Genomic DNA, 16,813 nt, shown 5'->3' on the forward strand with positions numbered 1-16,813 from the left:
AGATAATTTAGGATCGCTTTGCCAGACCTTCCTCCACCGGATACCGACGGTATGATAACCTTCAGCAAAAATATCACCGTTTCACGGTATTGCGGTACTGCAATTACAGCTTTAAATAAAATGTATTATTTTAAAAATGTCTGGGTAAAAAAAACAACTTTTTTCCCATTGAACACACTGCACACTGGCAGGGAGAGAGATTTCTAAACTGCACTTTCAGTCCTTGACCGCTCATACCTCAGCAACGGTATGAGAGAAAATTTTAGTGGTTTTGAAACCGTGACTTTTTCAAACCGCGGTATACCTTGAAACCGGTAACCGGGCCGTGCCTATAAGGCCGGTTACACACTGGCTGCGTGGCGTGAGCGTGGCGTTTCTGTTGCGTGTCAGCTGCGTGGATTTTTCTATGTGTTTACACGCCAGCAACGTGTCTGACGCGGTGCTGCTGCTGCTAGCCTTGTCTGGACACATGGATGTTTCCCATTGATAAGGCAGTGTGTAAGCTCTAACCAGAGGTGTATAGTCCAGGTGCCAGAAAGTAAAAATCCTGCCATGTTTTTGGATCTGCCTCTACATCTAGAACAGGTGTTTTCACTAACGAGCTCATCTACCTGGTAGAGGAGCTGGTTTAGTGATGGTTGGGACAGCTGCTGGACAGGATTTCTACTTTCTGGCACCTGGACTATACACCTCTGGCTCTAACCTGTTAACATGAGACATATAAACGGACACGCCACGCAGCTGACACACTCGCGCGACGCAACCAGTGTGTAACCGGCCTAACACAGAAAGATGACACAGACAAAGTGGCACTGATGCGTTTTATCTGGGTGTTTGGTTTAGGGCTGCTATTTGTTTCACTTTGAATTGTTGTCAGCTCAAGGCTCGCTCACTTTAATTCAAAATAAAACTCACAATCATCAACCAGCTCTCATTTTGTTGGACCACACTGACGTTTGTTGGCCAATAAAATGTTCTCGTTTCAAGCTTATATAAAAGTAAGCTGTTACGTAAAAAGTAGAACATCCAGTGTGTGTGTGTGTGTGGTGTGTGTGTGTGTGTGTGTGTGTGTGTGTGTGTGTGTGTGTGTGTACCTGGTCCTGCTCCCCCCCTCCCTCCTCGTTGTAGTTGAGGATGTTTTCTCGGATGTCCTCCCAGCTCTCGTGTTCAGCGGGGATGTGGTAAACTCCTCGCTTCCTGAACTTGTTGCGGCTGCCTTTCTGGTTCCACACCGTCACCGCCACCAGCACCGCTGCACGCACGCACACACACGCGCACACACACACGCACACACACGCACACACACACACACACACACACACACACACACACACACACACACACACACACACACACACACACACACACAGAGTGAGAGAGGAGGACAGTATTAATATGCATCTGTGTGTAAATGTGTCTCTGCACCATCGGGACAGGTTTCACTTCCTTCCTGTACATTTTCAGCAGCAGAAGCTCATTAAAACGGCTCTGTGGAGTCATTACACCTCAATATATATATATTAGCAATACATTATTTAGAAACAGTATAATTACATTGTAATTACATTACAGTATAATTACTATAATCAGGTGAACAGCAATTGAACCCATAATGGGGTCTTTAATTTCCTTCACACTGTGAGCCACACAGTCAAATTTAGAAGAAAACAAGCTTCTAAAATCTTTGTCAACATGTCAGGAAATTAAGTTTTATATCCTCTTTCCACCAAAAGTACACAGTATGTATATGCAGGTTTAGAAGGGGGTAAAACTATCTGATTGACTCCTTTCCCGTGCCAGTAGACGATTACGCCTGTCTGTCTGTCTGTCTGTTTTTCTGGGGTTTCACGTTCGATGTCACCAATATGCTGGAGTAAACTGGTGTTTTTCCTGCTACAGCTTTCCGAAACAAGTGCACAAAACTGCAAACTGCAGCTGTACGTTCACCGGAGATCAGAGCTGGAACCGAGAAATACCCGTCGGTACTGCAGAGTCATTTGTCCCAGGAGTGAATGACGATTGTAACCTTTCCCATTGCAGACAGATGTTAGCTGTTTGGTTTGTTTTTTTGGACAGGGGGAAAGGGTTCTAGCCTGGCTCCGCCCTCCCACGTACTTCCGCTCAATTTTCATTTCCCTTCAGTACTCCATCTGGGTTTGCGGTATATTCGCGGGTTTTCTCCGGTCAAATCTTTACCGGTCCAATCAGCGAACAGAGGGAGTGGCTGAGAAACGATGACGTTGAGGTCATGACTTGCGCTAGTTTGAGTTGTAGTTCCGTAATGGCGGCGGAGAATATCCAGAAGTTAAAGCTCGAGCAAGAACCAACTTTGCTGAGTTGTGTTGGGGGGCCATGATGTCGTGGCCCTCCTCCCCACGGGGTTCGGGAACAGTTTGATTTTCCAGCTCTCTCCGTTAGTGGTGAAGGAGTTGGCTAAGGCTAACGCTAGCTAACTGGCTAATGTACCAGAGTCTGGTAGGACCAGGCTAGAGTACCAGAGTCTGGTAGGACCAGGCTAATGTACCAGAGTCTGGTAGGACCAGGCTAGAGTACCAGAGTCTGGTAGGACCAGGCTAATGTACCAGAGTCTGGTAGGACCAGGCTAGAGTACCAGAGTCTGGTAGGACCAGGCTAATGGACCAGAGTCTGGTAGGACCAGGCTAGTGTACCAGAGTCTGGTAGGACCAGGCTAGAGTACCAGAGTCTGGTAGGACCAGGCTAATGGACCAGAGTCTGGTAGGACCAGGCTAGTGTACCAGAGTCTGGTAGGACCAGGCTAGAGTACCAGAGTCTGGTAGGACCAGGCTAATGGACCAGAGTCTGGTAGGACCAGGCTAGTGTACCAGAGTCTGGTAGGACCAGGCTAATGGACCAGAGTCTGGTAGGACCAGGCTAGTGTACCAGAGTCTGGTAGGACCAGGCTAATGGACCAGAGTCTGGTAGGACCAGGCTAGAGTACCAGAGTCTGGTAGGACCAGGCTAATGGACCAGAGTCTGGTAGGACCAGGCTAGAGTACCAGAGTCTGGTAGGACCAGGCTAAAAGGGTTTTACTGTCATGTGGGAAAACTAATTAAAACTAATCAGTATTAATTAATCAGATATATCGAGGTCTTAAAAATGACACAATTGTTCTGTGAATGTTACGAAACCTAAATCTGTCTGTAGGCCCATTCATTGATCGATGCAAATGGAAAACCTATTGATCTTTTGTGCACACTGTTACACAACGTTAGAACAAAAGGTCTTTAAAGGACACGGTTCAGTTTACATCACATTTAGACACACACTCATCCCTGTATTTCCTCTGGAGTTTCACTCGATGTTAATAAACTAAAAATCCTTCATGGGATTCTTGGTTTTGTGAAAGTGTTCACTGCTTTAACATTCTGGTCAAAAATGCCAATGTCTGTGTTATTATTATAAAATGTTTACTGCGAGTAATAGGGTAAACACTTAGATTAGGAAACCTGTAGTTCTCACAAAAACTCAAAAGCCTTTTCTAATGTTGGAGTTTTCTTTTTCTGTTCAAGTTTGGTAAAGTTACTGTACATCTAGTCTGACATTGAGAGCTCTTATCTCCACACCGCTGTGGAGGAAGGTCTGGCTACACCACAGATGCATTCTGGGATAGGAGAAGAAAGCTTTCTGGGTTGTTGGCATTTCTTTAAACCGATCAGAATCGTCTTGGGCGGCGCTAAGCTCTGGACGCAGCAACAGTGGCTCTGCTAAATAGTCTCAGGAAGAAACTTGTTTTGGTGGAACATTTGAAACCTGCAGAAGAAAACTCCTCATCCAATATTAAATGAAGTTAACTGTTGACACAACACAGTAACGTGAGATATTTAAATGAGCTGATACATGGTTAAACCTCATTGGCTCTTACCAGTGTATCTCCGTGTGTATTTCGTCCACAGCAACCCCACCAATCTGTCCTAAAACGTCCCAGTTAGAGAGGAAACACCCTAAACATATTCTTTGTAAATCTTTACAATCATTCCCTGAAAGAACCGAGCAGACCTGCCTTGTTGCACCACCCAAATCAAAACTTGTTGTTTTCAGCGTGTAGCTTGCTAGCTCGAAGCGGAGCGTGCCTATGTTCCCACAGCCCTATGTTCCCAAATTTCTAAGATTTTTTTTCAAAATTAGGCCCTATGTTCCCACATTTCCTTTTTAATAAATTTGTAACAGATTTTATCCCCCTAAACCCTAACCCTAAAAAAATCTTGTGGGAGGATAGGGCTTAAATTGAAGGGAAATGTAGGAACACAAGACCTAATTTTGAAAATGTCCTAGAAATGTGGGAACATAGGGCCTAATTTTGAAAATGTCCTACAAATGTGGGAACATAGGCCCTAATTTTCAGTGATAAAAACATTGTTAGAAATGTGGGAACATAGGGCTCTGGGACAATTGGGCTGTGGGAACATAGGGCTGACCCCGCTTAAAAGTTTGTTGTTGTTTCCCCGAAGAAATGAATTTTGAGAACGGCAACACATGGAGAGCGGGAGCCTGACATCCGGCGAGTGATGTCAGTCTTTACCCCAGAAATGTGATTCTGTTGATCCAGACTACAGTAGCCTACATGTTGCTCTTCATTTAGCCATCACAGCTTATGCTAACTAGCTAGTGCTGTCTTTACTCTAGAACAAGTGGGTTCCTATCACTGTCTGTGAGTCAGACAGAAGCACCAACACACGGAGCGTTCAGAACAGCCAGTTTAACATATGAACATAAGTTAAATTTCTGACTGTTTGATTTGTGTTACCTAAAGACGAGTGAAGCCAATCTTGTCTCAAAGCTCAGTACGGTTCACCTCAATTCATTCCTTTTTAGATCTACTTCACGAAAAACTCTCTTCTCTCTTACCGAAGAAGACGAGCAGACACATGCTGATGGCCAGGATGGAGCTGGGGCTGAGGGCGGCCAGCCGGTGACCTTTGACCTGCCCCAGCTCACAGCGCTGACCCCTGAACCCCTCCTGACAGCGGCACTGGTACGTGTCGGGCGACAGCGCCTGGCACGTGCCGCCGTTGCGGCAGGAAGACGGTCGGCAGGGCGACGGCACGCAGCGCTGCTGCCCGGAGTCATCTGTCACTGTCACCTGACCACCGGGGCACCTGGGAGATAAGACAGGTAGACAGTTAACCCTTTGAACTCTGCAAAAGAAACGGTCCAGTGCCTGCATTGGTATTTTTGTTTATGTGATGTCATTTCCTGGAGTATTTTCAAATGCTTCATATCCCTAAAATCAGCACAATCTATGCTAAAGGGTTATATAAGTCACTAAACCATAATCATTATTAAAAGTAGGAAAATTGTGTCATAAATTAAAACAATAAAAAAAAAATTGGACATGTGTTTTCATCAAATTTACCTACATAAACACACAAAACATATTGATCCAAAATATTTCTAAGTGCAGAAATGTGAACGAAATATTTCTTAACACTCCAGAAATTATTAGAACTTTAAGTTCATGAGATAATGTACATTTTGTAAGAGTGGTTTGATAGTTTCATCTGCAACAGAACAGGTCCGCCTGCGGTATTGCTCCGGACGTCCCGTGATGGGATAACTTCATCATGAGCGTCCAACGTGATGGGGTGAAAAACAGAAGCTCTCTGCTGCAAGCAGAACGAACGCTCTAGCTGTTATGGTTTTTATTTTACATCGTTGTACACAGGTTCATGTCATGTCTCACGTAAACAACAACCTCGCGCAGATCTCTTGTGGCCGCCGGGGGGCGGTTCGTTCTCTAAGGGTTACTGACATCCAGGGCTGACCGGTAGCATAGTCATATAGGCAAGTGCTAGGGGGCGCAGGAAGTCCAAATGAGTAAAGGAAATTTAAGAGATTAAAAAAAACGCCAAAATTGTCCACAAAAGCGACAAAAACTGTTGAAAAAAGTGATAAATACATTGAAATAGGTGACAAAATGTCAAAAATGCTGGACAGAGAGACCAAATCATTAAAAAAAGTGACAAAAAGTGACAAAAATGTCAGAAATATTGCCAAAAAACCCTGAGAAAAACGTCAAAATAAGTGACAAAATCAGCTGAAAACATGCCTAGGTTAGGGCTGGCTCTTGTGTTATGTTTTATAAAGGTGAACCATTCTGTTTGGATGTGTGGGTGTGTGTTTGTGTGTGTATGTGTGTGTCTTACTTGCACTGGTGTTTCCGCCACAGGTCGATGCAGCGCAGTGGGCTGAGGCACGGCTGGCTGCTGCAGGCGTCGCTAGAGCACCCCGAGGTGACGCCCCGCCTCTCCAACACCGTCACCAAGTCCCGGCTCTGCCCGTCCAGAGGCAGGACCTGAGCGTTGAAACGAACGTCCCGCAGACAGCCTGCGGGAGGAAACGCCCAGTTTAGTTTGGTCTGGATTAGAATAATGCGAATATGATTCAGTCATTTGTCAAATCAGTGTGAACCAGGGTGAATCTGGGGCGCCTGGTTAGCTCACCTGGTAGAGCAGGCGCCCATATATAGAGGTTAACTCCTTGACACAGCGGCCGCAGGTTCGACGCCGACCTGCGGTCATTCCTCCCTCTCTCTCCCCTTTAAAGTCTAAACTGTCCTATCCAAATAAAGGCCTAAAAATGTCCAAAAAATAATCTGAAATAAAAAAAGCAGTAGAATCCTAGTCTCGTGAGACTGTCCTGATCTGGCGAGCTCCAGTTTTCTACTCGCAGATCAGTTTGGCATCTAGAGAAAATTTGGAGCCGTTCGCCAAACGACCGACCAATCAGTGTTGATTTTGAGTTGGATTTAGGTGTTACGTAACGAGAAGCGACTGTTCAGTCTAAACAACGTGGCGGCTTCCACGGATGAGACGAGCGTAGCTATCTCAGAAAGTTTTATCTGAATTAGAAAGTATTCCTTCATTTAAAGAAGAGCTAAAAAACGGCACTGGAGGCTTTTCTCGGAGGAAAAGATGTTTTTGCTCTTCTCCCGACTGGTTTCGGCAAGAGTTTGATCTGATTGGTTGATTTGGCCCGTCTATCACCAACATATAGGTGGTGATAGACATAGATGGTTTATCCAATCGGCTAACCAGTATTTTCGCCAACAGAAAGTTCCCAGATGGATATGGCGAGCAAATGCGAAGCGATCCATCTGGCGGAGTCAGGTTAGTAGAATCCAGGTCTCACCGTGAAAGTCGGCCTGGTCTCCAGCGGTCGGCCCGTTGCCGACCATCACGCTGGCCGGGTGAACCACCATCTCCCTGCGGCTCCCCAGCCGGGCCTGGACCTCCCGCGAGCCCCCGCCCTGCTCCAGCCGCAGGGTGAAGAGGTTGTCATGGCGAACGAGGCCGACCAGGACCCACTGGCCGATGTCCAGCCGCTGGCCGGGGAGCCGCAGGGCGTGGGCGCCGTCGCCCAGGTTGGCCCGAACAGAGAGGTGACCCTCCATGATCTGAAGGAGAGAAGATGAGCTCAGCAACATTTCCCTCCAAAAAGTCAGCGTTTCTAAAAAAAACTTCCCATAATGCCTCCTGTCTATATGCTCTTGTGTAAAAATCATATATTTTTGTGATTGTTGCGGGGCAAAAATCATTGATTATGGGGCACGTTTTCTTAAAAAATGCGATGGAATATGTGGGATATTTATGCAATTTTATGCGATGAAAATTGCGGGAACTTTCAAAAACTGTGGTTTGATGAAAAAGAGAAAAACACCCTGTTTTTCAATGATGTTCACGTCGCTTAATTACGTCACTTCATAACGTTCCCATAGTAACAGGGGAAAATGGCTGCTCTTGTGTGAAGTAAACGCAACATTTTTCAACCTTCTGCTAAGATATATGTGACTTTTTTGCAACGAAAATGCGGGGATTATGAAATCATGCGAACACCCTGCATATTTTGCACGGAAATCGCCAATTTTTGCGGCGAAAGTGCGGCGTATTTGAAAAAATGCGGCCCCCCGCATCAATATGCAGACTTTGGCTGATTATGCATTGAATTATGCGATCGCATAATCGCGTTTTTCTGGAGGGACTGTAAAAAGATTAAATCAGTCTTGAATAAAGTACTTGAAAGCAATACTTGAGTAAAAGTACAAGTATGTTGACTTTGGTGAAAGTTCAAGTCACCTTTTGGGATATAACGAGTAAAAGTCTCAAAGTATCTGATATTTACTGTACTTAAGTATCAAAAGAAATTTCCTGATATTAAATGTACTTAACTTACACTTTGATTATGAACTTTATTGTGGCTTCCGTATAGTGAAGCATACTGTTCAGGGTTTCCACACCTTCTTAAACATCAAATTCAAAGTCTGACATCAACAGAAATGCAATTTTTAATTTTTTGGTTGAGGAAGAACCTTTCTCTCCAACGAATGAAAACAGTTCTTGCAACTAACGAGTCACGAAAAATGCTGAAATGTAGTGGAGTAAAAGTGGAAGTTTCCAGAAGAACAAATAACGAAGTAAAGCACAGATACGTGAAAATTCTACCTAAGTACGGTAATGAAGTATTTGTACTTTGTTACATTACAACACTGGATAAAATGAGCGTCGGTTTTAATTTGTGAATGCAGTGATAAAAGCCACATCCGCTGTGTTTGGAAGTGTGTGACGTCAAAGGTCTGAAGTCTCACCTTTTATGTCATATTCAATATCTCCAGATCAACACTAAAGCAGTCAGACTTGTTCTGAGGTGCAATCCTAGGTCCAATGTTGTTAAAATGCATGAATGTCTTAAATGGTTGAGTGTTGAAAAAAAGACTATTAGCCAATGTGCTTACTTTGTTGGACTCTGTTATTCAAACTCAGACACCATCATTTATGTTTGATAGCATAACTTACAGTTCAGATATCCATACTTATTTAACAAGAGGAGCCAGTAGGGGGCAGATGATTCCACCTTTACCAAAATCCAATAACCTGAAAAAAAGCTTTCATTTACAGAGCAAGTTCTTTGTGGAATAATATCCCAAGTAACATTGGTTTTATCACAGGAAAGGTATATTTTAAAAATAAAGTCAAATCTTACTGAGGCTGAGGCTGTTTTAATCTTATTGTGTGTTTAAAAATATTTTAGCTCACAATACTCTGTCTATGAGAGCTACCTTAATGTTAGCCATGTAATATACTGTAATATACAACTTTGTTTTCAAGATATTTCTCTATTTGCTTGGTTTGTTACTGTTTTTATGTAATTTTAATTTTTAATTAAACTTTTTTTGGAGTCTTTTGTGTTATTTAGTTCTGGAAGCAGATATTGCTGTATTTCTTTTCTATATATGTTACAAAATGTTTTAATATTGTCTGATTAAATGTTGTTTTGGACCCCAGGAAGACTAGCTAGCTTGTCTAGGCGTCAGCTAATGGGGATCTGTATAATAAAAATAAAAATAAATAATAAATCAAAGAGATGCTCCATTTCAATAAGGTCTTATATATGACATATGATTGTAGGCCATCCAGAAGCGTTTTAATCCAACGTGGAATTACGGTGTCTTTGTAAAATGAATAAATAATTATGAATGCATCGCTTCAAGCTAGCGTCGTTCTGATTGCTTAGCTAACATCTGGGCCTTGCCAAAGAGGACTTCTGTGTGATGCTAGCCCTTCCTGAAGTTTAGCATCCAGCCTGGAACGGCAGAGACTTTTGTTTCAAAATTTTTGCACAATAATTTTGCCAGCCCCCAACCATCCTGACTCCCAGAATGTTGTCAGGTGAGTGTGTCGACCAATCAGAGGCTGTCTTCCTGCCTACCTTCTTCACTTTCCTGACTGTGTTACTTTGCTGCTACATCAACTAAATATAAAAGAAAATGGCTTAGACCTCAGAGCGTTAATGACGGGCTGACGGGTGGACTGACCTCCAGGACGATATACTCGCTGGCATCCCGGGACGTCACGGAGAGCAGGGTGCCCGAGGTGGCTCTGGTTCGGAGGAGCAGCTGGACGTTTGTGCGGCGAGAGCTGCCGCCTCCTCTGAGCTGATAACGCACAACGCTGCCCGAGTCGAAGGAGAACTCTGGGACGGCTGCAGGGGGAGATATGAAGCCATGTTAACTCACTCACATGAATAAAAACTCACATTTACCAGCACTCGAGTTTTTCTTTTTGAATTCCTGGCCTGAAAAAAAACGTCCAGAGTCCTTTGAATAGAAATCACTCCACAGGCAACAGAGGAAGTTAAGAAAGGTCTCACAAAAATGAATTAATACATGTTAACATACAGAACCTTTAATGGCTTATGACCCAGTTTGATTTTAGCCTTTGTATTTGTGTGTTGCAGTTCCATTGAAAGGAGATTTTTTTGTCGGGGCAGTGCTGTTGTAGCCTGACCAGCCAGACCCACATCCAGATGTTGGATCTGGGAACTCTCCATTGGCAGGGCTCAATCAGAGGGGCGGGATAAACGGTTGTCTTTCAAATTCCCTCTGCACGCGACAGGATAGCGCTACGACCAATCAGAGCGACGAAGAAGGTAGAGAAGCTAGTTGATAGATTAAGCTTTTGCCGTATCCGGTCGGCAAAACTCTGAACACATCTTCCTTTTTTAAAAATGACTTCAGTGCCGTTCTTTGTTCTTTTCTCAAAGAAAAGCTGAACTCCAAGTCTTCCAGAAGACCTCTGTTCACTGTTATTTAGACTAAAACAGATGGCCTGAACAGTCCCATATCCCTCTGTTTTGAGTTGAATAACTGCCACAACAAGCCGGTCGGTTAAGCCAACAGTTAAACTAGTTGTGAGTGGAAAACGGACTGAAAAGGTCACTTTTTGCTTTCGGTGCTAAAATTGTACTACATCAGACTCAAAGACCAGGGGTCTCTTTTGTTCAAACTTCTAATTCAAAGATCTAATTTTCCATTCACACACACACACACACACACAGTCAGGCTCTCTCACCGCTGTCACACTTGTGTCCCGTGTATCTTGGGTGGCACTCGCAGCTGAAGGAGCCCCAGTCGGCGAGGCAGGAGGCGTGAGCGCCGCAGGAGGGACCGGCCGCGGTCACACACACCCCGTCGGTCAGCCTGCACCCCGGGGCGCTGTCCACGCTCTCGCCTGGAGACGCCAGGTCGTACACCTGAGGGATGGAGGGAGGAGGAAGACAATTAGCTTGATTCTTTCTCTCGTTCTAATTCTTAATTTTCATGTACCAATCGTCCTGTGTGCGTATCACTTTCCGCACAACCTTTATAAAAGCGTGCGAACATGATTAAGGGAGTGTTTAGAAATCCTACAGTCTGTCCTCCTTTCAGACCGAATTGCAGTAAGACTGAATTTGACATGCACTAAACGTCTGAACAGGCTGGTTGTTTTTCGGCTGGCAGCCGTGCAGCGCTTTCATTCTGTGGCGTGTCAGAAGCACCTTAACGCATTAACTTCAAAATGTGTGTTTTGAATTTCTGAAGCAATCAAGAAAGCGGCTCTGATTACAGAGCAAACAGAAGCATGTTACGGGGGATTATGTTTCTCTCTCTTTATTTATTTTTTGTTATAAAACATTTGGCTAATTCAATTTCCAAAATCAAAAGGTTTGAACCTCGAGGGAGTGCGAACATTTTGATGATGACGAGGTCATTTTGTCCTGATTTTGTCCTCATGATTCATCCTCCGGGAATCATGAATGTGTTTTATAGTACTAGCCAATCACAGCTTGAAAGGGGCGGAACTTGGAGGGTCTTGCAAGCCGCAGTCGGACTCACTTGGGTGATTCAGGACAACTTTAAGATGGTTTGGGCAACATTAGCACCATATTAGGGCTGCTTGACTATGGAAAAAAAATCATAATCATGAATATTTTGGTCAATATTGAAATCACGAATATTTAACATGATTACTAATTGACTTTTGGAAAGATTATGCAATTATTGAATTACATTTTATTTTTTTTAAATTGCAAAATAATAGTTTTTCTGTCGATTTTTCAGTTTTTGTGATCCTTAAGAGGCCAAAATAATAATTGCGATTCAATTTACATATATATGTATATATATATATATATACATGTATATATATATATATATATATATATATATATATATGTATATATATATACATATATATACACACACACACACATTTCCTTGTTTCCTCTCTCCTTGCATGATTTCCTTGCGTCTCTCCCGTGCTTCCTAGGTGGGACGGACTAAGACGCGATGAAGTGAGCAAGTGAAGGAAACGTGGATGCAATTTAACGACCAGAGCCATAACCCCGATCCCAGACACCACAGCCGAGTACAGTAAACAACCCCAAAACACAAGGGATTGTGGGAGACTTTTCTGGGGAATATTTTGGGACCTTTGGGTTATCTCTGAGCAGCAGGAGAAAATCACAGCAGCTCATTTAGTTTCAGGTTTTCATGTATATTACACACACACACACGCAAGGAACACACACACACACACACACACACACACGCAAGGAAAACACACACACACACACACACACACACACACACACACACACACACACACACACACACACACACACACACACACACACACACACACACCTGACTGTCGACCACCAGGTTTCGGATGCAGCCGGTGAAACTGCGGTAACGCCGATGCGGAGACGTTTCCTTCATTCCTCCCAACTGAAGAGGCTGGAAGACGTTCAGATACCTGAGGAGGAAGAAGAGGAGGAAGAAGACGGGGAAAGGATTTGGGGTAGGGAGAGAAAGAGTAAAAGTAGACGTGAAAGAGAGGAGGAGGAAGAAAAAGGAAAAGGTGGAGGATAGAAAGGGAGAAAAAGATTGAAAGAGGATAAAGCCATGAGCATGATGGAGATGGAGATGGAGGAGGAGATTAGAAAAATGGAAATGGGTAGAGGATGAGGACGAGTAAGAGGATAAGAAAAATGGGAAGAGGAAGGAAGGAAAAGGGGAAAGAGGATAAGAAGGTGAAAGATAAGGAGGGAGTAGAGGGAGGAGGGCGGGGAGCAGGGGAGCAACAAATATGGAAAAGAAAAAAAGTGGAAGGAAGGAGAGGTAAGTACGAAATAGAAAATGAAAACTGCTTTTTTACTTTTTATAGTAGGCAAGATGGAGCCAGTTACCTCCAGGATCTGTGCTAAGCTAGGCTAGATGGAGACGGTTACCTCCAGGATCTGTGCTAAGCTAGGCTAGATGGAGCCGGTTACCTCCAGGATCTGTGCTAAGCTAGGCTAGATGGAGACGGTTACCTCCAGGATCTGTGCTAAGCTAGGCTAGATGGAGCCGGTTACCTCCAGGATCTGTGCTAAGCTAGGCTAGATGGAGACGGTTACCTCCAGGATCTGTGCTAAGCTAGGCTAGATGGAGACGGTTACCTCCAGGATCTGTGCTAAGCTAGGCTAGATGGAGCCAGTTACCTCCAGGATCTGTGCTAAGCTAGGCTAGATGGAGCTAGTTACCTCCAGGATCTGTGCTAAGCTAGGCTAGATGGAGACGGTTACCTCCAGGATCTGTGCTAAGCTAGGCTAGATGGAGCTAGTTACCTCCAGGATCTGTGCTAAGCTAGGCTAGATGGAGACGGTTACCTCCAGAATCTGTGCTAAGCTAGGCTAGATGGAGATGGTTACCTCAAGGATCTGTGCTAAGCTAGGCTAGATGGAGCCGGTTACCTCCAGGATCTGTGCTAAGCTAGGCTAGATGGAGACGGTTACCTCCAGGATCTGTGCTAAGCTAGGCTAGATGGAGCCGGTTACCTCCAGGATCTGTGCTAAGCTAGGCTAGATGGAGACGGTTACCTCCAGGATCTGTGCTAAGCTAGGCTAGATGGAGACGGTTACCTCCAGGATCTGTGCTAAGCTAGGCTAGATGGAGCCAGTTACCTCCAGGATCTGTGCTAAGCTAGGCTAGATGGAGCTAGTTACCTCCAGGATCTGTGCTAAGCTAGGCTAGATGGAGACGGTTACCTCCAGGATCTGTGCTAAGCTAGGCTAGATGGAGCTAGTTACCTCCAGGATCTCTGCTAAGCTAGGCTAGATGGAGACGGTTACCTCCAGAATCTGTGCTAAGCTAGGCTAGATGGAGACGGTTACCTCAAGGATCTGTGCTAAGCTAGGCTAGATGGAGACGCGTTACCTCCAGGATCTGTGCTAAGCTAGGCTAGATGGAGACGGTAGACCCCAAGGATCTGTGCTAAGTTAGGCTAGATGGAGACGGTTACCCCCCAGGATCTGTGCTAAGCTAGGCTAGATGGAGCTAGTTACCTCCAGGATCTGTGCTAAGCTAGGCTAGATGGAGACGCGGTTACCTCCAGGATCTGTGCTAAGCTAGGCTAGATGGAGCTAGTTACCTCCAGGATCTGTGCTAAGCTAGGCTAGATGGAGCGTAAGTTACCTCCAGGATCTGTGCTAAGCTAGGCTAGATGGAGCCGGTTACCTCCAGGATCTGTGCTAAGCTAGGCTAGATGGAGCCGGTTACCTCCACAGTCTGTGCTAAGCTAGGCTAGCGGTGGGGGCGTCAGACAGAGTTACGCACAGAGATGAGAAGGGTATGTATGGACTTATCTAACTCTGGGGTGAATAAGACAAAGTCCCAATAAGTCGGCGTGTTCCTTTAAATTCTACTGCGTGTACTTCACGTCTGTGTGTACATAAACAAACTAACTAAACTAAACTAAACTAAACTAATTAAACCACACTAAACTAGTTTGCTCTCACCTCTGGTTTCCTGGCGTCTCTCCTGCAGCTCTGCAGCCGGACTCGTCCGTCTCCTGGGCGTCCCCGCTGACACCCTCCAACTCGTTCACTGCCGCCCCCCCACACTGGTCCAGGATCAGCTGGACAGCCTGCACACAGAGACAATGACACACACACACACACACACACACACACACACACACACACACACACAAGGATTGGCAAGGATTCAATGGAGGTCGAAAACCTCCATTGAATCCTTGCCACTGTCGCAATAGCCACTGCTAATTCTTGCTCTTGAGGGAATTACTGTAATTGTTGGGGTTTTTTGGAATTTATAGAGCGTGGTCTAGACCTACTCTATCTGTAAAGTGTCTAGAGATAACTCTGTTATGATTTGATACTATAAATAAAATTGAATTGAATTGAATTGAATTATCTTATGCCATTACTAAAAGAATCCACATGTACAACATATGTACATATTGCAACATATTTTAACCTGTATCTCATTAAATATGATCATCAGGTCAAAAAACAACAACACTGAAATAAGGGCTGCGACTAAACTAACTAGGAATTTTATTGTCAATCAATCTGTGGATTATTTTCTGGATGAATTTGTGTCATGTGTCTTGCGCCACAACCCCTTCCTGTCTACCCACTGTCACTGTCGAACAAAGTGGGAATCCCCCTAAAATAATATCTTTTATATATATATACATATACACATATATACACGTAACAATCCATCTACTGTAATCTATTCATCCGTTTATGCATCCGCCCGTCCATCTCTATCCAACCGTCCGCCAGTCTGTCCTACCTTTCCGTCGCTGACGATGTCGAGGCGGTGCCAGCGGCGGTCGTTGACGGTGGACTTGGGCGGGAGCTGCAGGGTCAGGGTTCCTGATCCGTGGTTTACACTCAGTGCTGGAACGCCGTTCCTCAACTCTGGATGGGAGGATGAGAGTCTTAGTTTACTATTCTCCTGTCCACGGTAAAACCACACGTCCGCCTTGATCTATTACCTACAGTATTTGGTAACACTTTACTTGAAGGTATCTACATAAGAGTGATGTGACACTGTCATGACACATGAACCCTAACCCTAACTCTAACATTTTGTCATTTAAAAGCATTAAACAAGATGTATTAATTTAGTTTGTTTGTGTTCTGCAACATATTGCATGCCGAGGGGGCAGATCATACAGAAGCCCCATTTCTTATTTCCGTACGGACATTTGGGACAGAAGAAGTCCTGAGAACGCAACAAGGTATTGTTAAATCCCAATGCTTTGATTGAGCGTAGTGTCTTCACTGGGACTGCAACTAGCGATTATTTTCTTTGTTGATTAATCTGTCGATTATTTTCTGGATTAACGGATTAGTTGTTTGGGCAAAAAAAAAAAGAAGTGGATCAGTGTTTCCCAAAAGCCCAAAGATGACGTCCTCTAATGTCTCGTTTTGTCCACAACTCAAAAGATATTCAGTTTACTGTCACGGAGGAGAAAAGAAAGTAGAAAATATTAACATTTAACAAAGCTTGAATCTGAGAAGTTTTTACTTTCTTTCATAAAAAAATGACTCAAACGGATTAATCGATTATCAGAATTGTTGGTGATTAATTTAAAAGTCGACAACTAATCGGTTAATTGATTAATCTTGACAGCTCTAGTCTTTACTTTATATATTTTGAAAATAATTATATCAAATACAAATTTTGGTTTAACTGAAAACTATATCATTTAAATCTATATAATATGTTTCTTCCTTTGTTTCTGAAAAGGTGACATTTTGGTGATTCAACATCACTTCTCGGTATCACTTTGTAAACTGCTGACTCCCATCAACAATTGCAGGAATCCACCCAGTCAATTGTGTGTGTGTGTGTGTGTGTGTGTGTTGTGCATGTCAGATGTGTGTGTGTCTATGTGAGCGTGACCCGACCAACCTCACAGCCATGGTATTGAACACGCAAGTGAAAAACGCTTCCCAGCGATCAATGCTGCCGCCATGTTCTGATTTTCCCCCTCCATGTGCTCAAGCAGCATCAGACCGGGTTCAATAATTACATAACTTGAATGCCACAAGATTATGCAAGAAGCGATTGAAAGACCATCTGCGGGCTAATCCGTTAACACCCCATCAGGACCGCCGGGAGCTGACATTAGATTTTATGAAGCTCTTTTTGTCCACTGAGAAACTGTCTCGACAGCG

At 44.2% G+C, this 16,813-nt stretch overlaps 1 protein-coding gene across 1 annotated transcript in view; it reads right to left on the reverse strand.

The window, feature by feature from the left end:
* Nucleotides 1-16,813, reverse strand: part of si:dkey-22o22.2 (neural-cadherin) — a 241,089-nt gene that overhangs the window by 3,079 nt on the left and 221,197 nt on the right. The window contains exons 25-33 of the mRNA XM_039805925.1: nucleotides 15,420-15,547; nucleotides 14,615-14,742; nucleotides 12,480-12,591; nucleotides 10,867-11,047; nucleotides 9,831-9,997; nucleotides 7,151-7,415; nucleotides 6,166-6,346; nucleotides 4,868-5,118; nucleotides 1,095-1,252 (exon numbers count right to left, since the gene is read on the reverse strand). Coding sequence (XP_039661859.1) covers nucleotides 1,095-1,252; nucleotides 4,868-5,118; nucleotides 6,166-6,346; nucleotides 7,151-7,415; nucleotides 9,831-9,997; nucleotides 10,867-11,047; nucleotides 12,480-12,591; nucleotides 14,615-14,742; nucleotides 15,420-15,547 — 1,571 coding nt within the window. The remainder of the gene's footprint in view (nucleotides 1-1,094; nucleotides 1,253-4,867; nucleotides 5,119-6,165; nucleotides 6,347-7,150; nucleotides 7,416-9,830; nucleotides 9,998-10,866; nucleotides 11,048-12,479; nucleotides 12,592-14,614; nucleotides 14,743-15,419; nucleotides 15,548-16,813) is intronic.

Source organism: Perca fluviatilis, chromosome 7 (assembly GCF_010015445.1).
Source record: "Perca fluviatilis chromosome 7, GENO_Pfluv_1.0, whole genome shotgun sequence".
Taxonomy (NCBI): Eukaryota; Metazoa; Chordata; class Actinopteri; order Perciformes; family Percidae; genus Perca; species Perca fluviatilis.